This window comes from Engraulis encrasicolus, chromosome 24, assembly GCF_034702125.1.
Source record: "Engraulis encrasicolus isolate BLACKSEA-1 chromosome 24, IST_EnEncr_1.0, whole genome shotgun sequence".
Lineage (NCBI taxonomy): Eukaryota > Metazoa > Chordata > Actinopteri > Clupeiformes > Engraulidae > Engraulis > Engraulis encrasicolus.
This window is the reverse complement of record NC_085880.1, coordinates 35,936,832-35,959,896: the sequence shown is the minus strand read 5'-3', so window position 1 is coordinate 35,959,896 and position 23,065 is coordinate 35,936,832. Positions and strand designations below refer to the sequence as shown.

Here is a 23,065-nt window from a genome sequence, read left to right as displayed (position 1 = left end):
TGCCAACGGACATCAGGCTGGTTTAGGATATGATAAGGAGGTGCTGTAGTCAGATGAAACCAAAATCAAGCTGTTTGGCATTAACACAATTCAATGTGTTTCGAGAAAGAGTACTGCTGTCTATGATCCCAAGAACACCCTCCTCACCATCATGCATGAAAGTGGCATCATTATGGTTTGAGGGTGTTTGTCTGGCCAAGGCACAGGACAACTTCACATCGTCAACGAATGGATGGAGGGAGACATGTAATGTGCAATCCTGAGTGCAAACGTCCTTCCCTCCACCACTACACTGAAGGGTGGGTCATGTTTGGATCTCCCAACATGACAATAATACACAACATACAGTCAAAGCAACGAAGGAGTGGCTCAATAAGAAGCATATTAAAGTCATGAAGTGGCCTAGACAGTCTCCAAATATGAACCCTATAGTAATTCTATGGAGGGAACTGAACATCCCATTTGCCAAGCTACAGCCACAAACTATTAATGTTTTGGAGATAATCTGCAAAGAAAAATGGGCAAAAATATTTTCTACTATATGCACAAACATTGTCATCAACTAAAAGAAGCATCTGACCTCAGTGCTAGACAACTAGGGCTTTGCCACAAAACGCTTTATCTTCTTTAGCTAGAGGGGTCAAATACTTATTAGCCTAACTTAAATACAAATAAATTAAAATATATTATTTTAAGTTATTTTCTGGAATTTCTTTTTGATATTCTGTCTCTCCATGTTTGAATACATATTATCATAAATTTATAGACTGATCATGTCTTTATTAGTGGGCAAACGGGCAAAATCAGCAAGGGATCAAATACATATTGGACTCACTGTATCATGCACAATGACTGAGATGTCTCACATGCTTTGTTTTGTTTTTGTTTTTTTCTCTCTCTCTTATTTTTACATTTTGAAATTTGTATGGTATTAGTTAAATAACATGTTGTGTGTATTGTTAGTTTTAACTTTAATTTTTGTTAACCTTTTTTTTCTCTCTATTTTTCACTTATGACCTAATGGGTCATGTGACTTGTATCTGGTTGGGGTGGGGTGGGTGGGTATTGATCACTGACTTTGTAATGCCTTTGTTTCCCAGCTTGGGAATTTGTTCATAAATAAAAAAACAGTGAGTCACAAAAAAAAGAAAGACAATCGCAATGTGTTTCAGATACAGGGTTAACCATAAAAATATTAAGATAATGAACAGTGGTTTGGCAGTTGGTAAACTCTAATGACACACAGCAACTGCCATTTGTCATTTGTTGTTAAGTGTATCAGACGGAACGCAATAGGGACCGACACTTGACCCTCAAATATTGCCTTCTCTCTGAGGGCGGAAAGTTTGCAACAGACCTTTGGTCTGTGAACCAGTGCCCCACTGGGGTAGGCCTATAGAAAATGATACCGATAATAGTAGTGATGTTCAGAGATGCAATAGATTATGATGATGCCATTCTTAACTATAGGGAATATTATTTCGCTTATTTTTGGTTTATTTTTGTGTACATCAGTTATTCAATTTATTCTCTTAGTCTTTTTGTCATACATTTCCTTCCAACTTGCTGCGACACCCTAGCAATTAGACAACCAATGCAATGTGGTCAGAGAATGACTATGAATCACCCAGTTTGTTTGCAACCCCTTAAAAGGGACACTGTGTGAGATTTTTAGTTGTTTATTTCCAGAATGCATGCTGCCCATTCACTAATGTTACCTTTTTCATGAATACTTACCACCAGCATCAAATTCCAAGTATTCATTATGACTGGAAAAATGGCACTTTTCATACATGAAAAGGGGGATCTTCTCCATGGTACGCCATTTTGAATGTCCAAAAATAGCCATTTTTAGCTGCAAAAATGACTGTACTTGGACCTAGAAAATATATGTGTATTACTTAGTAAACTTTCACGTAGGCTAAATATAAATTTGGTAATAGGCAGCTCAGTTTCAATGAGCAGCATAGTTGCAGTAGCCTACCTTTTTTGACCATTTCCTGCACAGTGTCCCTTTAAGGGGCCAGAATGGCAGAGCCTATATGAAGTTTGATATTGTGGGGAAGTGAATTGGCACTTCAGATACAGTGTGTGCTTATGGTAAACAAGCATAACTCAATAACAATAAAAGTGCAGCCTTCTTTTCAGTTCTTCAATCAGTTATCAATTCTTGAAAATGTCACAAGCCCTTGTCCTCATTCAGCCTGTTTGCATAGGCTAACTTATAAGTAGGTCATCTCTGACAGAGAAGAATTAATGGTTTAGGACTGTTACAATACCTGAACAAGAATATAGGGGAAATGGCATCCAGGTTTCAGGCATCAGGTTTGCGTGCCTTCTCATTTGGGGGCGTGGAGCACACTTGATGTCTGTATCTATTGGTGGCCATTGGTAGTGGGGTAAGGCTCTGATTGGTGGGCAGTGATTATGTGGGTGGTAGCAGTTGTCCATCTCCTTAAAAGCATCAGCATGTGTTACGGTACATGAGAAGATTTTGCCTTCAGGAGAGGCAACACCACCACCTGCAACTGCTGCTGAGGTAAGGGACACACGCACGTGCACGCACACACACACACACACACACACACACACACACACACACACACACACACACACACACACACACACACACACACACACACACACACACACACACACACACACACACACACACACACACACAGCACCTAACCAAAACTTTGGGGTGATATTTGGAGTATGTCCAGACTTTACAGTGTAAAATATGCCTTCTTGGGTTAGCTGGCCATACTAAATCTCTGTTTGAGCTATGTTAGGGTGTCCGTGGATACTGGAAAGTACTGCATGTTGAAATTGCCAAATGTGCAATCTTCCCTGCATGTTGAAATTAGCCAAACTTCCCTGCATGTTGAAATTGCTAATTTTAACACTCTTGGTTCATCACAGGTGATCATTGTTGAGAATGAAGACGGCTGAAGTTGTTCTGTTGTTGCTGTGGTCTGGGCAGTGTGTGACTGCAGCATCCAGTGAAGCTCTCCAAACCACAGGCACAGGCAAAGACTCCCCACCACAGCCAGACATCCAGACTGTGCTGAGAGAGATGAGCAGCCTCATTGCAGAGCAGAGAGTGGAGCTCAAGTGCACCAAGACACAACTGGAGACTGTGGAGAAGAAGGCAGAAGCCATGGAGGAAAGACTGAGGGCCAGTGAGATTAAAGCAGAGGTCATGGAGGGAAAACTAAGGGTCAGTGAGAAAACTGTGGAAGAGCAAAGAGCTGTGCTCACACACACCAAGACACAACTGGAGACCATGGAGAAGAAGGCAGAGGCCATGGAGGAAAGACTGAGGGCCAGTGAGAACGTGGTCAATCAACTAAAGATTGAAAACAAGGGTATGACATCTTATATCACTGTCGAATCATTTTGCAAGACTCATATCTTTTTTTTACATTGCATGAAAGCACAATTTTTTGGATTTATACATGTACATGTGTGTGTGTGTGTGTGTGTGTGTGTGTGTGTGTGTGTGTGTGTGTGTGTGTGTGTGTGTGTGTGTGTGTGTGTGTGTGAGTGAGTGTGTGTGTGTGCGTGTCTGCCTTCCTTTTTTCCCACAGCTCAGGCAATGGGTCTGAATCTCACTGTGGCAGATGTATCAGATCTGAAGAAGGAGAGAGAACAGAGCAAGGTGTCTTTCTCAGCCTCATTGGTGAAAGAGGGTGGTGGCGGAAATTTTGGACCCACTACTGATGCTCCTCTGGTGTTCAGAAACGACTTCACCAACATTGGCAATGCCTACAGTGCAAACACAGGTAACCCAAGAATGAGGTTTTGCAAAAGTGTCTTGCAATGCTAGTGAATTCTTGTTCTGTAACAGTACTGTGAGTCTGTTAAATAATTATATTATTTGTTCTACTCCATCTCGATTTCTTTGTGTCACAGGGGTCTTCACAGCTCCAACCAGAGGAGTCTACTTCTTTGTTGTGTTTGTACTTGGTCAAGGCCATGGATCTACAGCTACAGGAGTCTGGCTGTTTAAAAATGATAAGCGCTTTGCTCTAGCATGGAGTCGACAGCAAGACGGCTACACCAAACCCTCCAATGGAGCCTCTGTGGCGATGGAGAAGGGAGATGAGGTCTACGTCAAGCTGGAGTCTTCTTCATGGGTGCATGATAACCAGAATAACAACTGTGTCTTCTCTGGACACCTGCTGTTTCCCATGTGAGGGCGTCAACACAACGCAAAATGCAGAGTCCAAAATCCACCATTACAGTAGCTACTTTGGTAACACTTTATTTTAGGGATACATCTAATAGCACTAATACATACAATGTGCCTGTATAAGTAACTTGTAAGACATGTACAAAGCAAAATCAAACATTTGTTAGGCATTTATTTGCAAATGTCTTGTTCATGCACAATAAGGGATTTATTACCAATTTAACCTTAGCGTTTGCTTAGTACATGCCTTACAAGTTACTTATGCAGGCATTAAAGGGACAGTTTGGTCAATTTCAACATGCAGTTGTATTGCTCACGCTACCCTTGACTTGTCAGTACCTGGTGATGCCACATTTTTCGGCTCAGCCCTTTCCGAGATATGAGCAATTCTAATGGGGGCAGCGTTTGTTTACATTTTTAAAAAATGAAACATAGGCCAACTCCAAATATTTTCCCAAAAGGTACTGCTGTTTGCTAGTTGTCTGCTGATGTTTTATAACTTTTTGGATGTTTTTGGGAATAAATAAAAATGTTTTTTTGAAATGTAAACAAAGAGCTGCCCCCATTACAATGACCAGGATCTCGGAAACGGCTGAAGAAGAAGAAAAAAAATCTCTGGCACTGACAAGTCCAGGGTGAGCATTACAACTGCATGTTGAAATTGACCAAACTGTCCCTTTAACATTGTATGTATTAGTGCTAATAGATGTATCCCTAAAATAAAGTGTTACCGCTACTAGGACATTTGACAACCGTGCAAAAAGTTATCAATAGGGTTGGAGGTTCAAGAATTCAGCGGTTGCCAAGATCGGATTTGGATTTTAAGATGTCCCTCTTATGAAGAGGATTTACAACATTATCTGTAAAAAGACTATTTTATTCAAGTAATATCTTATGTAGTGTAAAACTTTGAGTGAACTCTCTCTCTCTGTCTGTTTCTGTCATTTACTGCATCTCCTAAACGACGAACATGGAAGAGGCCTTGGAAATACCACGTTCAGTCCTCTTCAGTTTGGTTTACTTTGCCCCCCCCCCCCCTTCCTGACCAAACTGATAAACTTAAACTTAGACTTTCCACGTTGCCAGATATGGATATATGTGTGTTTTTGGACGATAACTCTGTTAAAAAAAGTTTTTTCTTGTTTTTGATGGATCTCTGCTGTGTAAAATACAACAAATAAACCATACTATCTTTAAATCTGCTTGCCTTGCAACAGTGTGTATCTTTGTAAAGTAACTCTCTCCCTTCTTGTGTCTAATTTCATGAATAGACCTGCATACAGGTTCACAGGAACAGACATTTACGCTATCAGGTGCGATAAGGCACAAAGAGGAACAAGCAAGTGTCCTATTCTGAGACATATCTGGTTTGACATTAACGTGAACTACCGTACAATTGTGAGGAATGCAACACACTGTATATGATCACAAGGCACCTTTATTTACACAGCATTATATAAACAAAAAGAAACAAATACAATTCAACTGATAAAAAATAGACAAAATGTACGCCTTTTGTACGTCCAAGTATAAAAAAATAAAGCCATCATCACTAACATCATTGCATGATTGTACACTCAAAATAATAATTAAAAAACACGTTGAGAGATCTAATAGCCATAATATCCAGAAATGTGATTCCATCTTTACAACACAAGCATGAATTATGGACTACACACAGTTTAAAAAACTGCAAATCTGTTTTACATAGGACAGGGCCGTGATCATTTTTTTGCCTGTTGTACAGGGAACACTGCTGATAGGCAGCTAGAGCCCTGAAACGTTTGTTACCCACTTTGTCTGCCTTTTGGGTTTTATTTTCAGCTTTCTAATACAGTTTCTCTGAATGGCATCCAGCTCCTGTGTGCAACTCCTTCTTCTCGTTCCTGAAACACACTTTTGGGATAACACACTGCGTGAAACTCCCTAGGCGTAGCAAGTCAGAGACGGGGACGCCGGTTCTACCTTTGACTATTGTACCACATCCCTGTGTGTTTCCAGACTGCTCTGCCCTACAAAGGCAAAGTCCAGTAGTAACTACACATTTTGCCAAAATTGAGTTAAGAATGAAAATGGTCTTCACTACATCTCCTTTATCTTGTGACGCCTTATGATCCAAATGTGTCCCATCTCAGGGATATTCCCATGTCAAATTTGCAGTAACTACAACATCCAACCAAATACCAATACTGAAGGCCTTTTTCTCAGCTTCAATGTTGCCGTATTTGCAACACTTTGCCTTAGTCGGGCAGTGCTACTACAGGTGCATCTTCCATGTGCAGGCACTTGTGAGCTGTAGGAAGACGGCAGTATCTCTCTTTCTGCATGTACAATATTTATCAATGTAACAAACTAAGTAGCCAAAGTAACAGATAGCTGAATAGAACTCCTGGAAGCCTGCCACCAATAAGAATGCTCATACATGGTTACATCATTTCACTGGAAATGAATTTCATGTGTGCAGCACGGTAAAAATGGAAAGAGCAATGTATTTGCGCCATCCGACAAATATAGTAGACAGAATCAGTATAGAAGAATTGAATTCAATTTCAATTTCAATCCTGTCAAACACTATATAACCTGAATGAAGAATTAAGATGGCAAAGAAGGCACACACTCACACCCCATCACCCCCCCAATCTCACATACACTGTGGAAATGAGCAAACATGGCACACATATGCAAAAGTGCATTTTAAATTGTTACACCTTTAAATTCTGGTGGGAAGCTTCCACACAAACAATGATCTATGATAGATACAAAAAGAAAAGTAATACGTAAATTATTCCTGCTGTTTTTGTTTAAAGGTGCGATCCATTCTGACCAATATAATGGCTAATGGCCTATGCCATATATACTGTACACTCACCTCCACCACACATTCCCCACATCAACAGTTTACATACAAACGGCAAGATGAGGTAGCCATGTACAGTATAGGGTCCTTCAGGGCATTCAGTCAAAATCATTAAGAAACTAAAGAACAAATACTGTATTATTTTCCATATGAGAAATGTGAATTGTTTACTTCAGACAGCAACAGACAAGTGCAATTTCCCCCCCAAGTCTATAACTTCAGCAGACATGTTCAAAGGTCTGTTGTCTCCTTGGTCACTATAAGTAACATGAAAGTGAGCAGCTCTTTGGGTTGATACCAGACAGTATCCATCTATCTATGCATCCATCCACCCATCCATCCATGATCCATCAACACACCCACCCATCCATCCAACACACCCACCCATCCATCCATCCATCCATCCATCCATCCATCCATTACAAGTACAGTGCAAGACTTAAGTGCTATTTCACAATCCCTTCAGTTCCTATTGTCAATCCCTTTATAGGTCCTGTTGTAAACTAATTTCAATGGTGGTTCATGGTGACAGACAAGCAGTCACAGGGGCTAACCACCTCACAGCCTTTTCTTGTTTGTGGTCATAACCACCATTAAACCACAGAAACATTTTCTCAACTGTCTGTTCCAGTGTAGATTAACAGTCACTATAGTCATCATCGTAGAGTTACACATTGGCCACCTGTCAACTTTGCCGTTTTCCCATCTTGCTTTAAAGGTGCACGGTGTAGGATTGTGGCCAGAGTAGGTATTGCAACTACTGTTGCTCATTGAAACTGTGCTGCATATTGCCAAATTTGATGAAAATTTATTAAGTAATAAACTATCATACAAGTATTACTGCAGTGCAGCAAGTTTTGCAGCTAAAAATGTCAATTTGAGACTGAGAAAATCCACCTTTTCATGAATGAAAAACTTTAAGAATGGACATCATGGAAATAAACTACTTAAAAATATTACACAGTGCATCTATAAAAGAGTTCACATGGTCAGTATATTTCACCGTCACTGATACATACATTAGGTACAGTTTAACAAAGTACTGTAACAGCCTGTAACATTGTGTACTTACACTGCAGCATTTTGATACACTAAAAAACAGTAACATAAAAATGTCCTTTCTGAAACTCAAGCACAGGCGAACTGTTCTGAAGGACTTTGACACTGAGAAGAAAAGAACTGACTATTGGGAACTTTCGGATGACGGCAGATCAAGGAGGATGCCAAGATGAACCCTTTCTCTAACCCGACACTCGCCAGTTGCCTTGCTTAACATTCCACACACACCTGAGAACCGTGTATTGGAGACATCAGAAAGCAAAACCTTATACCATCAGAAGAGCAAAAAACATCCTCAAAAAAACACATTTCCACCAATAAATGCCTTCAACCCTGTTATCTTTAACCCTAACCCCATCTTTTAAAGAATTAATATGTAGTAAATCCACAAAAAGACACAGTTGAAATGGTTGTCAGAGAAAACCAGTCACTCCTACGGTGTAGACATCACATGAAATGAAAATGAGGACGGCCGCAGCACTCCTGATTGGCCTGTGTGTTTTTCTTGGTACTTTGAAGTGCCTCACATCAGCCTTACGGTCCAGACATGCTACATTCACTTCTGGCCAGAGTGGCATTAGGCTTCTACCCCCAGGAGGTAGAGCCAAAGTCAATTAAATTAAGTCATTTCTCTCGGCAGCCATCTTGGCTACGCCTCAGGGGCGCAATTTTAGATTACACATACGCGGAATTTCACGACATACGTACGTTCTGCTTCACGGTCTGTGGGATCAAGTGGCCGCGGACTCTGTTGCAACCCCACGCGAGTAGCTACCCGATGGAAGCCGCACATGTCATCAGCAACCGACCAGCGGAAGCAGATTCTGAGGGCATACCGATTGGGTTTGAGCAGTCGTGAAAGGTTACGCGTCGAGGGAGCAAAGTGATTGGATAAATGACAGCGCAGCTCAGCAAGCAATTGGCTCTTGTTGCCGGACAGGTGGGATATGTGCAAGCACGCACCATATTAGCGTGACGAATTGCACTCGTTCTTTCCTATGGGCGCTTTCTGAAGTTTTCCGTCTCCTAATACAGACAGTCTCTGGTAGAGCGCAGTGCAGTCAAAGATCTTCTAGTAGAGTAAGAGGATTCAAACTCCGCCCACCCAATGCAAAGAAGTGAGCTCAAGCTCGGTCTCCTAAGGGGGCATTGTCCCCTCCTTCTTCCTCTCTTCCTTTGGCATTTGGTGACGGCTTGCTAAGATGTGCACTACCGCCATCTACATCGCCAAGGGAACTCCACTCATTCTCAACCTAAAATCTCCAAAGGTGTCCTAACCAAGGGTCTCGTAGCACGCCGTACCTCCTGTGACACGCTGTAATAGACATTGAAAGTTAACTACTATAGTACTACACTACTATGACAGTGCACGGGGCCTTTAGTAATACATTACGGTTTAGTCATTGCCATTCTGGTAACAGCTACATGTAATTTAGTATGTCGTGTCTTAAGGGGTTAAAGGGGCGTTCACCTGACATCAGGGACCCAGGAAATGCACGCGCTTGAAGTATCTCACTCTACTAGAAGATGTTTGGTGCAGTTCTACCCCAGAGCTTCCTGGGACAGGGTGGGCTCGTAACCACTCACGCAATCCCCTGGTGCCATCTCAATAACAAGAGACCTCCTCCTGCCATCGGAGTCGTCACCAAACCGCTCTCTCTGCATGTAGCCGTCATCGTCATCGCCGGCGTCTTCTTTTCGTTCACACATGACCTCCTCGGGTTCCGGGTCGGAGTCAGCCACTCCCCCTAGACGGGATTCGTAGCCACTTCCAGGCTGCTCCAGGCTGGTGAGGTTGCTGTTGTCATCGTCATGGTAATCGCCGCTGGGGGGCTGGGTGCCACGGATGGAGAAGTGAGTCTGTTCTTGGCTGTCTTCAGGAGACGTGATGGGGAAGTGAGTCTGCTCTCGGCTGTCTTCAGGAGTCACGATGGTTATCGGGGTGTCTGTAGGGGAGTCTTTGGGTGAGAGAAGCAAAGGGGTGTGTCCTCCCTGGGTAGGCTCTGGATGGAGAAGGCGCTCGGGAGCTGAGGCTGGTCTGCTATGTAGAGTGCTCTGGGTGAAGGATTTGAAAGGGAAATGGAAGCGAGTTAGACAGATAACAAGGTTGAATGATAAAACACAGTTCTACAGGAGTGATCACAACACAGTAGAATACACACCACCAATGCTGACTTACAGTGAAAAACATGACAAAGCACCACGACAGCTGATTCACTACGACAGCCCTCGGCACCTGAGTTGTACCAGCAACACTATTCTCACATGTGCTGATTGGATAACATAAGCAACATTAATCATGTACTACTGCCAATGTACTACAGTACTATCCTGTACCCATCATGTCCTGCTGCTAAAACTTAAAACGTTACCACAGCTCCCTCCAGTGGTCAGAATCAGAATGACTAAGAAAATCACACTTCCACTCCGCATAAACAACAAAACAGAAAAAAGAAAAAGAAATTCAAAAATATGTGAATAAATCTCATTTACAGGCAAGCCGTAGGACTTAATCACATCTTTGGCCAGTTTCCGCATTCCCAGGAGTAAACCGACAAGTCCAGCAATGACAGTCACACAGATCACCACGATTAGCAAAATGGGCCAGGCACCTGTAACAGAAAACACATGAAGTGGCAACATCAGAATATTTTTAAAAAACAACCAGAAAAATGCATCTTTCTTTCATACTTCAAAGTTCTACCGTGTCTCTTATATAGATGTAGAGCAGAGGTGCTGGTCATGTGAACTACAAAGAGATATGGCTACTAGTGTATATCTCGTCTTAGAAAACAAACATTCAATTCACAATTCATACATACAATACAAAATACACATACATAAAAGCCCAGACGGACAGTACACATGCCATTGTATGGTATTAGCATATGAGTGATTCTACGATAAGTCCATGGATTTTATTTGCCAATTCCACTAACTATTAACTGCATCCAATGATGTTTTGGAGATTAGCACACATTTATCTTTCATATAATACAGAAAGTGTAGACATGGCATTATTTCCCTCAGCAAGAATGAATATTTAATACTGGTTTTGGGCGTTTTCATGCCGTCCTGTTTTCCAAATGTCAGATTCAGTCTTCATATTAGCATGTAAAGAAACTTGTTTTGCCCAAGACGATTGCAAATGTTGATTCACACAGTAATCATCACAATATGACAAAACTGTCAGAAAGACCACTGTCCTTTCCATTATACATGAAATATGCCATTTTGTATGTGTCCACGAAAACTGTGTTAACCGTGTAACGTTCTGAAACCCCCTCCATAAATCAGTAATGGTTTGGTCTTAGGCCATACGAATAACATCACGTGATGTCATAACCTCTTTGGCAGGATATGGGAAGACTTTTTGGTAAGTTTTGAGCTCCATCCTTCCATAATTTAATCCATTCTTTATCATGTTCTCATAGCGGGAAAATTGCCAACTGTCAACTGTGTTATCAACATATTCATAAGAATCTGAATTAGAAATCACATGTAGAAAAACACAGATAAAGCATACAAATACATGAATTGATTAAGGTGTTGTGGTGGAACTTCTGAGGTCCTCAGTTAGCACCATAAAAATGGCTGAAATGTCAAGCCGTGTTACCATCTAATACAATTTGCTATGACAGCTGAGGAGGAGTATGTTTTTGCCAATTTATCTGCATATTGACAGACAAACAAACAAAATAATTTGTGTTCTAGGGAGCTGGGTTTGTCTGCTCTATTTTTTCTCCTAAAAAAGTGCCGACTTGTTCCCCTGCACTGTTGACCGTAACACAGTTGAGTAACACGGTTGACTGTTTTGAAAGTGTTTTTGTGCTATTGATCCCTTATGTGTTGGAAAAATCCTATTAACAGACACTAGGGATTATCTCTGGAGAAGTAAGTCTTGTGTAAGGAGGGTGACTAAATTCAAATTAGACGTTACAGGGATTTATAATGAAAAATGTGTCAGCCTGAATAACAGTGAATCATAAAATCCTGCTTATGAAGCTCAACAATCACATTTTCTATATCAGTTGCACAGATTAATGACAACATTATTGCTAACGTATGTTGATTCACCTCTGTAGTATTTTTATATATGTTTGAAATGACATTGACTGTTGACAAAATAATCAAGCAAATGTTCACTTTCATTAGAGTATTTATCAAATGAATTAAGATTAAGCTTGGCAATAGACCCCTTTCACCTCCCTTGACAACCGTCGTCAGGACGAACTCAGAGGACAATCGCGCTCCGTTGGAATAGCCAGCCAGAATACTAGATCAAGCACGTTTGCATACGGGACAATTTCCCCCTAAGAATTCAAATAATCTGATTATAGGGAAAATAAAAACATGATCTGCACTTGACAGTAGACCGGTATTCTTCTGTAAGCTTTCGTTATAACAGTGCGTTTCAAACTTTCTCACCAAATGAAATGACGCGCTCGAGCTGCAGGCACTGCAAATTCATGTCGCTTGCTTTGCTAGGCGAGGCGTGAAATGTAGCCTACACGTGTCTGTCTTTTTTGTGAAATGTCACGAGAATGTCTCAAATAGGCTACGGTAGGCTACTATAAATGTGGATGATGTTTAGACATAGGCTAGTAGTCTAATCCACTCACGGACCACTAGCCTATTTTGCAGTGGTGGCGCCAACTGGGGAATGAGATCATGTGGATGCTGTCAGGGGAAGAAAAGATATATCCTACGCGTAAAATAAACAATGTGCAACGTTTAGGCCTATGCCTTAAGATTATTTAGACATTGTGTAGTCAGAGTAGAGTAGTCAGCGTGGAGTTCCAATGGTAGGCTAACAGAATAGACAGCGTGAGGATTGCCCAAATCGACTGTGCATAATGCGTGGTGATTTGCTGTTGGAAAACGCACGGGAGTCATAGGCATATAGCCTATTTGCGTGACCATCAGCACACAAAACATTCATTTTTATGCAAACAAAAAATCCTTACTAGGACACTTTATTTTACTAAAAACCACACGCAATGCATGTCAGCGCAGCTCACGGGGAGTTCTCCGACTGTTCAGCCTATCCGTCAAACATGGGAACACTGACGGGCTAGACCCGAAACCTTTGCATCCCACTTTTTGTTTCGGCCTCTCTTTATTTTCAGCTTTAAATACAGTTTGACTGAACAGCATCAAGCTCCTGTGCGACTCCTTTATCTTCATACTGCATTTTTTATTTGGAATTACGCACCGAGCGAAACCTCTCAAGTTAGACAAAGGCGTGGACGCCATCTCTACATTTACCCATCAAACAAATAATCATTGTCCACTCAAGGTGTGTCCATGGACATCTGATGAATAAAAACGTGAATGGTGAAATTATCAATTGGGCTGCTAACCAAGGAAGCAATGATAATATCGTAATGGCAAAATAACGGCCAGCGGGGATGTTCAATAAGCCAGGGGAAAGGGGATGCCCCTGTTCCAACAGCAACAAGGTGGTCACCAATGCTGGTCAAATTAATTAAATTCCACCCACTAAATTTAAGATTAGGCTAATCAAAGTTGTGCAGCGAGTGAGATGGTTTGATCACAAAGCCATCAAGTTTATCAGCCTTTGTGTGTCAGTGGCAATGGGACCATTGATATAGACGCTGTCAGCGCCTGCTGTTTTTTGTAGGCCTAGGCAACTTTTCGCTGCGCCATTCCAACTTGGCAAATATCTCACAGAAAGCATGTAGGCTAAAACACGGTGGTGTGTTGGAAGAAACGCAAACGATCGAAAACAGGACCTCCATGGTTTTAACCGAGATTACCGAGATCCTTTTGTAGCAAGGGGGATATTCACACCAAAAGCCCATCTAAAATCTGACACTTGTAGCCTATGCACAACAGACTGGCCATTGACTCCACACTGTAGACTACTCTTAATCTGACCTTGTATAGATTCAAATATTAAGGCGTAAACGTTGCGCATTGTTTATTTTACGCGTGGATAGGCAATATTTTTCTTAACATGATCTCATTTTTCAGTTGGCGCCACCACTGCAAAATCTGGAGTCTGCAGAGGCTATTTCTAATCGCCATCCTTATTTTTATGACTAGGATATTAATATGAACATATGTGTAACATTATCTTGACATTTCACCAAAAAATAAGACCACATGTAGGCTATACACGGGTCTAACAAAGCAAGCGACATGGATTTGCAGTGCCTACAGCTCGAGCGCGTCAAGTAGTTCAGTGGTCCTTTGGTGAGAAAGTTTGAAGCACAACGTAAGTCTACAGAGGAATATCGGTAGGCCTATATCAAGTTCATATACTGTTTTATTTTCTAGAATCTGATTATTTTAATTCTGAGGGCGGGAATTGGTCCGTATACAAACGAAATTGCCGACCACTGATCTGCAGTAATCTGGCTATTCCAACGGGCTGTGCACTGAGTTCGGAGCGCGATTGTCCTCTGAGTTCGTCCTGACGACGGTTGTTAAGGGAAGTGCAAGGGGTCTATTTGTTTGTTTGGAAACTTAAGTATGTAAACATCTAGGTCATTTAGTTGAAAATAAATACTGATAATTGACATTTTGCTTTTGCCAAAAGCGCAGGGGAATCGTTGAATCACTCACATAACTATTCTACCACATACTGTAGTAAAATTAGAGAAAATAGGTTTTTGATATTCAAGCATGGCATGTGTGTATGTATGTTATATAATAAGAATATAAAATAATAATATATAAATAATAATGAGTGTTCTGGCTACGCCAACTATAATCTTCTAAATACTTTTACTTTGACAAATGTTTACATCCTGAGGCTCAGAATGTTAGAATGTTCAGTATGGTTTGACAGTTACAACTCAGCTACATGGAAACCTCCCATACGCAGTTTCAAGGCAATCTCTGTGAGTTTCTGTAATATCTTATTTCATTTGATTCTTTCCCCCAACCTAACTTATTATCATAATCTTATCGCCATCCTACGGTAGGGACACATAAACGCGAATTTGGCCAAGCGAAGCGAACTTCGCCATTCATGCCTATGAGAGAGGCGAAGGCAAGCGAAAGCAAGAGAACAAGTGCGAAGCGAAGCGAAATTATTAAAGAAAGTTTAATGTTATGCAAATGAGGAGCGAATTCACCTGCCGCCGGCCAATCAAATCAACAACATAACTGTTCCATTCCATTTGATTCGCCGCGACGACCTGATGACGGTTGAGCTGTCGAATTTCGCCTCTCTTCGCCTCGCTCGCTTCGCCTCCTGTGTGTCCCTACCGTGACTCGTCATTGTCCCACTCATGAATGCACCCTTACCGTAGGGAAACATAGGAGGCGAAGCAAGCGAAGCGAAGAGAGGCGAAATTCAACCGTCATCAGGTTGTCACAGCGAATCAAATGGAATGGAACAGTTATGTTGTTGATTTGATTGGGTCTCGGCAGGCGAATTCGCTTCTCATTTGCATAACATTAAACTTTCTTTAATAATTTCGCTTCGCTCCTGTTCGCTTGCTTTCACTTGCCTTCGCCTCCCTCATAGGAATGAATGGTGAAGTTGGCTTCGCTTGGCCAAATTCGCGTCTATGTGTCCCTACCATTAGACTATTGTATTTACCCTTCTCCCTGTTAGCCTTAGCTTACCGGTAGTTACTACAAGTCAACTCATAACTTGTTTCGTTGTTGCTACAGTTATTTTAAAATCAATATGTAGGCCTACACGAGAGGATACAGTCCCTGATGTTACGCTTGTACATGTTTCAGTTAAACATCCTTCCATAAATTATGAAAACGCAACCTTCGGTGTCCAGCGTCTTTTATGGGGCTTGTTTACCTGCCTGGCGAGCAGATAAGGATCTGTGAGGCCAGAACATTAAGTCTTCACCCTTTTGAGGAGTCGGGTTACAGAAGTCTTTAGATGTCCTGTAGCCAATGGTGTCGATGTCTCCTCTCAGCTCCAGAGAGGTGCAGTTGTCAAGGTTTACTGGTATCTCGCCTTCACACAGCTCTTTAGAGCACTCAAATTGTGACTCCTTCTATTATGCAGAAAAAGTGAAAGCAGGTTAAGACACACACACACAGGGTAGAATGTGGACACAAATGTTAACTTATTAAACTACTTATATTAATGGGAAAGTTAATCAGCAAAGCTTGAGTAAAAAGACTGTTCTGCTTTTTTGCTTTGCAAGACTGATCTGCTTTTAACAGTGGAAATCACAAGCTTGACTTAATAAAAACAATGTAGGTCAAATTATTTTCCCCAACACATGAGTGATTCTACGATTTCCCTACGCTTTTGGCAAAAGCAAAATGTCAATTATCAGTATTTTTTTCAACTAAATGACCTAGATGTTTACATAGTGTATATATTTAAGTTTCCAAACAAACAAATTGCCAAGCTTAATCTTAAATCATTTGATAAATACTCTAATGAAAGCGAACATTTGCTTAATTATTTTGTCAACAGTGTTATGGACAAATACTATGTCATTTCAAACATATATAAAAATACTACAGAGTTGAAACAATATATGTTTGAAAGTGCTTATGTCCCTTAGCAGTAATGTTGTCATTAATCTGTGCAACTGATATAGAAAATGTGATTGTTGAGCTTCATAAGTAGGATTTTATGAGTCAGTGTGATACAGACTGACACATTTTTCATCATAAATCCCTGTAACGTCTGATTTGAATATAGTCACCCTCCTTACACAAGACTTCCTTCTCCAGAGATAATCCCTAGTGTATGTTCATAGGATTTTTCCAACACATAAGGGATCAATAGCACAAAAACACTTTCAAAACAGTCAACGGTGTAACTCAACTGTGTTACGGTCAACAGTGCAGGGGAACAAGTCGGCACTTTTTTAGGAGAAAAAAACAGAGCAGACAAACCCATCTCCCTAGAACACAAATTATTTTGTTTGTTTGTCTGTCAATATGGATATAAATTGGCAAAAACATACTCCTCCTCAACTGTCATCAGTGTTGCCAGATTGGGCTGGTTCCCGCCCAATTGGGCTGCTTAGGATGGCCGTGTGCGGGTAAAAATGGAATCTATCAGAAAAACCTTCCCACTGCCATATAAATCAATAGAATTGGGTGGGTTTTTAGGGCGGATTTTGATTATTTTTTGGGCTGGAAATCATCAGCCTCATCTGGCAACCCTGACTGTCATACTTAATTGTAACACCATTGACGGTAACACCGTTGACATTTCAGCCATTTTTATGGTGTTGTGCTAACTGAGGACCTCAGAAGTTCCACCACAACACCTTAATCAATTCATGTATCTGTATGCGTTATCTGTGTTTTTCTACATGTGATTTCTAATTCAGATTCTTATGAATATGTTGATAACACTGTTGACAGGCAATTTTCCCGCTATGAGAACATGAAAAAGAATGGATTAAATTATGGAAGGATGGAGCTCAAAATTTACCAAAAAGTCTTCCCGTATCCTGCCAAAGAGGTTATGACATCACGTGATGTTATTCGTATGGCCTGAGACCAAACCATTACTGATTTATGGAGGAGGTTTCAGACCGTGACACGGTTAACACAGTTTTCGTGGACACACACAAAATGGCAAATTTCATGTATAATGGAAAGGACAGAGGTCTTTCTGACAGTTTTGTCACATTGTGATGATTACTGTGAATCAACATTTGCAATCGTCTTGGGCAAAACAAGTTTCTTTCCATGCTAATATGAAGACTGAATCTGACATTTGGAAAACAGGACGGCATGAAAACGCCCAAAACCAGTATTAAATATTCATTCTTGCTGAGGGAAATAATGCTATGTCTACACTTTCTGTATTATATGAAAGATAAATATTTTCTAATGTCCAAAACATCATTGGATGCAGTTAATAGTTAATGGAATTGCCAAATAAAATCCACGGACTTAAAAGTGTAGGCGAATTAGAGAATCACTCACATGCATAACAGACCAGTAGTCCTACCTCAAAGTTACAACACCCTGCATAAACTGTTTTTTTTAAAAAACATTTACACAGGCGCATTTCTGTGTGTGTCTTCTTCAGTTTGCATTGCAACAATGTAACAATGGGCATGTTTGTGATGGAGCAAGCAGCAGCAGTCTGCGCCGTGCCCATGCGCACGTCGTGATTACAATGCATTCTGGTTTGAATTTTCTGACCAGAATACTTTGTATTTTCGCAGTGCGCATACATGCTGCGCATACTGCCACTACATGCGCCATTGCAAATGTGCCCAGTGTAACCCAACTTAGTCTTACCTCATCATGAGAAGTGTAGATGCTATATGTAAAGGGAAAATCGTCATCAGGGCACTTGTGAGTCCCATCATCAGTTCCATGTTCGAATTCATATCCATAAAAACAAGGATTAGCAAACTTAAATGTTATCCTGTTTTCTTCAGCCTGAAGAGTTGGAGTCGGGAAGTCCATGTAACCTGCAGCAGGGAAAAGTGAACTGCAGTCAGCACACATTCATTACATTACATTACACTTAGCTGATGCTTTCATCCAGTCATCATGGGTAAGCAGTTAGGGCATCAGACTTGTATCCCAAAGGTTGCCGCATCGACTCCTGACTGGCCAGGTTGGTGGGGTGAGTAATTAACCAGTGCTCTCCCCCATCCTCCTCCTGAGCATGGTACTGTCCCGCCGCACTGCTCCCTTGGTGCGGCATTGGTGGCTGCCCCCTTGCACGGATGAGGCATACATGCAATTTCGTTGTGTGCAGTGTTCACTTGTGTGCTGTGGAGTGCTGTGTCACAATGACAATGGAAGTTGGAATTTCCCAGTCGTGACACAGTTATTTTAAGTATTGGTTACAGACCCTGGGGCAGTGTGGGGTTAGGTGCTCTGCTCAATGGCACCTCAGCCATTGAAGGGTGGGAAGGGTGGGATTCGAACCTGTAATCCTACCCTACTAATCTAATATATATCCCATCTCCTTCTACCCCCATCTCCCCTACCCACAGGATTCAATGTTGTAGGCAATCACACAACCGGCCTCATCACAACTCTGTGCCAATGGGCCTCTTGCACACGACATCAGACAGCTGCAGGTCTACAGTATACGGCTACAGCTTTAAGTCAGAAGACAGTGGCCTGGTGTATATACAGTATTATATGCCTATGGCATCAGATGCAACGCTTACTGTACCTGCTTTGATGTAATGCATTTAAAGTTACATCAGGTGGCATAGACATACACCTACCCATTTATGTCACTGTTTTCTGTCTGATAACTAAACTATAGCCATAGAGACCTGCTTCATTTCTAAACACAACTTGTTTTAATATCATGATGAAAAAGGCTAATTTAGTGGTGTGCAGTGAACACTGTGTGCTGTCGAATGCTGTGTGACAATGACAATGGGAGTTTCCCAGGCGGGCTTCCACTTTCATGTACAGATAACTACCACATCAAGCGCTCTCACAGTGATGATGGAAGGATGTTGAAAATTAAGTGTTTTGACAGAGACGCTGGACATGCAGTATGTTGTTCTGAAAATCAATTGTGTGCTGTGTGAATAAAGTGGAAGAGAACGCAATTCAGACATCAAACAAGCTTGCTTGAGACTCAGGTCGCCAACATGGATCCGCAGTTTTAAAACAGTAGCATAGTCTTATGCATAAGGAGATGAGTAGATTATCGTCTTTGACAACGTTGCCATTTGATAACTAAGTCACTATCTGTCAGAAGCCGTCATTTGGGTTTAGATAGGCTAGTGGAAAAAAGACAGATTGACACCATCATCTGCATAAAATAGCCCATTAACATTAATCAAGCTGTGTGTATACTTACAACGTAAAACGTGATCATAATCGCTGGAATAGCTGAATGAACTTTTTGTTTCAGATGACTTGGCGGTCCCGTTGTTTGCAACAAGGGATAACGTGTACACTTCCTTAAGATCATGGACAACAGAGGAAATGTCGATATGGTGCTCTTTCGTTTCAGTGATGAGTACCGGTATCTCACTGTTAAGACAGCAACAGAAGCAAAGTCATTGATGTTGAACAGCATACTTTGTTAAGAGGAGGCATTTCCCTGCTTGCAATTAAATGGTTTCTACTTGTCATTTTCAGCACTCTTAGAGCGATACCTTTCTACTGTATATTCATGAGGAGTAGACGAAGTGTACAAATGAAGTCATGCTAACACCATTCTAAGGATAGACAGATATATATATCGGTCCGATATCGGCTACACTACTACACCATAACTCCAATCACAACATAATACACAAAAGCTTAGATGCATTTACCCTTCAGTGTAACTGAATATCTTCACCAGAAAGGAGCCGGCATCAGGAGGATCAGTGTAGTTCCAATACGCCACATTGATTCCATTCCTACAGGAGATGGTCAGGTTGTCCGGGGGGGTAAGCTCAGGGGCTGTCGCAACAGGAGCTAAAATAAAGTTGGGGGGAAAAGATACATATTTCATTTTCAGTAATATATTTAAGAACAGCAATTGATTACCGGTATATGTGTTTCATGAGAGAATCGCTTTGACAAAACAAGAGTAAAAATAGGCAATATAGTGACTACATACTGTACACACACTGCAGCGCCAATATAGTAATATAAAAAAAAATCATAATTGTACTTGTAAATTTTAAGAGAAAACCATCCTTCACCCGCATGTAAACCTACAAAATTTAAATCATGATGACAAACAAAATTTAAGTTGAGAAGCAGCAACCAGAACAGAAGTTTGCAAAGAAAAACCCCAAAGGTTTTGGTGCTACTGTACAAATCAGGTTCATCACAGGAGCATGTAGACAGACTGAGGAAGGCTGAAAACTGTACACGTACATCCACACATGGATCAGTATTTTTTCTGTTCAGTGTCCACTTCACTGCATATCAGTTTGATTGTCAGTAACAGCTAGGCTTTAAAGGGACACTGTGTGAGATTTGTAGTTGTTTATTTCCAGAATTCATGCTGCCCATTCACTAATGTTACCTTTTTCATGAATATTTACCACCACCATCAAATTCTAAGTATTCATTGTGACTGGAAAAATTGCACTTTTCGTACATGAAAAGGGGGATCTTTTGCCATTTTGAATTTCCAAAAATAGCCATTTTTAGCTACAAAAATGATTGTACTTGGACCATACTAGACAATATTTGTTTATTACTTAGTAAACTTCAATGTAAAGATCAAATTTGGCAATAGGCAGCCCAGTTTCAATGAGCAGCATAGCTGCAGTACCTTTTTTGACCATTTCCTGCACAGTGTACAGTGTTTCCCCCAGAAAATTGGTTAGTCAAGGTGGTGAGGCTTCGAGTCTGTCCCTGGGGGGCGGGGCGGCGCCACTCGCGATGTCACGCGGGGGGAGGTGTTGGCGGCGGGGTTTGATGTCACGCACGGCACGAATACTGTTTCGGGGGTTTGGGGGGGTGGGGGGTTGAATAATAACAAAGCTGTGTAGAACTGGAAAATATGTATTTATTGACCTGCCATATCAAAACTATTTACAGAAGCTGAAAAGAAAAATGTAACAAAAAATGCAGTGCAGGTTGTTTACATTAACGAAAAAGAGAAACCAAATGGAGTGCAAAATTGACTGCCTACCTATGACTACCTATGGCACATTTTGGCAAGTCTTGTCCTTGCAGGCCATCCTTCTCGGTTCTTCAAAAAAGAGTTCCAGTGCCCTGTTGTAATTAAACTGCCCTACTGGTGGCCCATTTATGCTAATTCTTGGGTTGCTGCTGACGTCATAGTGCTGCCCCCTGGTGGTGATCTACCGCTGCTGGTGTACAACCTGGGCTTGGAGCCATTGAAACCCATTCAAAACTTCATTTTTTCGATCTGACACAGAATATTTTTAATTATACCTAAAGACACACCATTGGACTTGTTTAAAAGCTGAGAACCTCAGCTTTCCATAACTGAAAGCGGTATTTTCCTAGCATCTACCAATCCGAAGGTAGCCCACTTTAAGTGCGGAATTACTTTTCTAAAGATAGCGTTTTGTTTCCTTGGAAACGGACTCGGTTTATGTGTTACGCATACGCTATTTGACTCGGTTTTGCACTATTATGGATGAATTTCTAATCTTGACATGTTAATGGACAATCTATGCGAATTTCATAATGTGTTTTTATGTGATATGGGAGTAAATGTGTTTACATCCCGTCTGGGATTTGTTAAACTAGCTGGCCCGCTAGTTAGCTAGCAAGTGCTAGGTCTCTACACTACATCATGTCAAAAGTGGAAAGATTTGCCGACACTCAAGGCTGTGGATATAATGAACTGGTTCTGTGAATGTTCTCAGAATGTTTTGCTTTGACAAATTGCTGATATTATAGCATTACATCCAAATCCTGGTGTTTCTTTGTTTATGCTTGGGCCATTGAGACAGATCGATTCTAATATCTATTACCAGAGAGTTTATTTCTGCTATTACTTACTTGCTAGCTAACTAGCGAACTAGCTAACAAATCCCAGACGGGCGTACTGTTAACACATTTTACTCCCATGTTACATAAAAACGCATTTTGAAACTCGCACAGATTGTCCATTAGAATGTCAAGATTAGAAATTCATCCATAATAATGCAAACCCGAGTCAAATAGCGTATGCGTAACACATAAACCGCGTCCGTTTCCAAGGAAACAAAACGCTATCTTTAGAAAAGTAATTCTGCACTTAAAGTAGGCTACCGTCGGATTGGTAGATGCTAGGAAAATACCGTTTTCAGGTATGGAAAGCTGAGGTTCTCGGCTTTTAAACAAGACCAATGGTGTGTCTTAAGGTGTAATTAAAAATATTCTGTCGAACATCGAAAAAATGTACTTTTGAATGGGTTGAACATGCATTATGTACTTTTTTTTTTTTTTACAAGTTTTTTTTGCCCTCGGACGCATTTTTTTTTTTTTTTAAGGGAACGTAGCCAAGGCGGGGGTGGGGTTTAGTCAAGGCGGCCGCCTTGATAAGAAAGCGCTGGGGGAAAGCCTGGTGTACCTTTAAAGGAACA

General features: G+C 41.1%; 2 protein-coding genes across 2 annotated transcripts; one reads left to right on the top strand and one right to left on the bottom strand.

Annotated features, from left to right (window-relative positions):
* The first annotated feature begins 2,364 nt into the window (after positions 1-2,364).
* On the top strand, positions 2,365-5,400 carry LOC134441469 (uncharacterized). The gene is made up of 4 exons (XM_063191799.1): positions 2,365-2,539; positions 2,926-3,371; positions 3,594-3,788; positions 3,919-5,400. The coding sequence occupies exons 2-4, from the start codon at positions 2,942-2,944 to the stop codon at positions 4,200-4,202; spliced, it is 909 nt and encodes a 302-aa protein (XP_063047869.1). The 5' UTR covers positions 2,365-2,539; positions 2,926-2,941; the 3' UTR covers positions 4,203-5,400.
* A 2,540-nt stretch (positions 5,401-7,940) lies between these two features.
* On the bottom strand, positions 7,941-20,042 carry LOC134441468 (uncharacterized). Its single transcript, XM_063191798.1, has 5 exons — positions 19,876-20,042; positions 18,336-18,511; positions 15,907-16,108; positions 10,608-10,726; positions 7,941-10,169 (listed from the first exon to the last, which is right to left on the bottom strand). Exons 2-5 carry the CDS (start codon positions 18,504-18,506, stop codon positions 9,657-9,659), a joined length of 1,005 nt encoding a protein of 334 aa, XP_063047868.1. The 5' UTR covers positions 18,507-18,511; positions 19,876-20,042; the 3' UTR covers positions 7,941-9,656.
* Positions 20,043-23,065: the final 3,023 nt, after the last annotated feature.

What these genes read in the sequence shown, in the direction of transcription:
- LOC134441468 (XM_063191798.1), bottom strand. Translation starts at nt 18,506, where the DNA reads ATGGACTTCCCGACTCCAACTCTTCAGGCTGAAGAAAACAGGATAACA. An exon ending in TCTACACTTCTCATGATGAG is followed by an intron (nt 16,109 to 18,335) that starts GTAAGACTAAGT and finishes TCTGCATAATAG; the next exon opens with AAGGAGTCACAATTTGAGTG. An exon ending in TTAAGTCCTACGGCTTGCCT is followed by an intron (nt 10,170 to 10,607) that starts GTAAATGAGATT and finishes TCCTTCACCCAG; the next exon opens with AGCACTCTACATAGCAGACC.
- LOC134441469 (XM_063191799.1), top strand. Translation starts at nt 2,942, where the DNA reads ATGAAGACGGCTGAAGTTGTTCTGTTGTTGCTGTGGTCTGGGCAGTGT. An exon ending in ACTAAAGATTGAAAACAAGG is followed by an intron (nt 3,372 to 3,593) that starts GTATGACATCTT and finishes TTTTTCCCACAG; the next exon opens with CTCAGGCAATGGGTCTGAAT. An exon ending in TGCCTACAGTGCAAACACAG is followed by an intron (nt 3,789 to 3,918) that starts GTAACCCAAGAA and finishes TTTGTGTCACAG; the next exon opens with GGGTCTTCACAGCTCCAACC.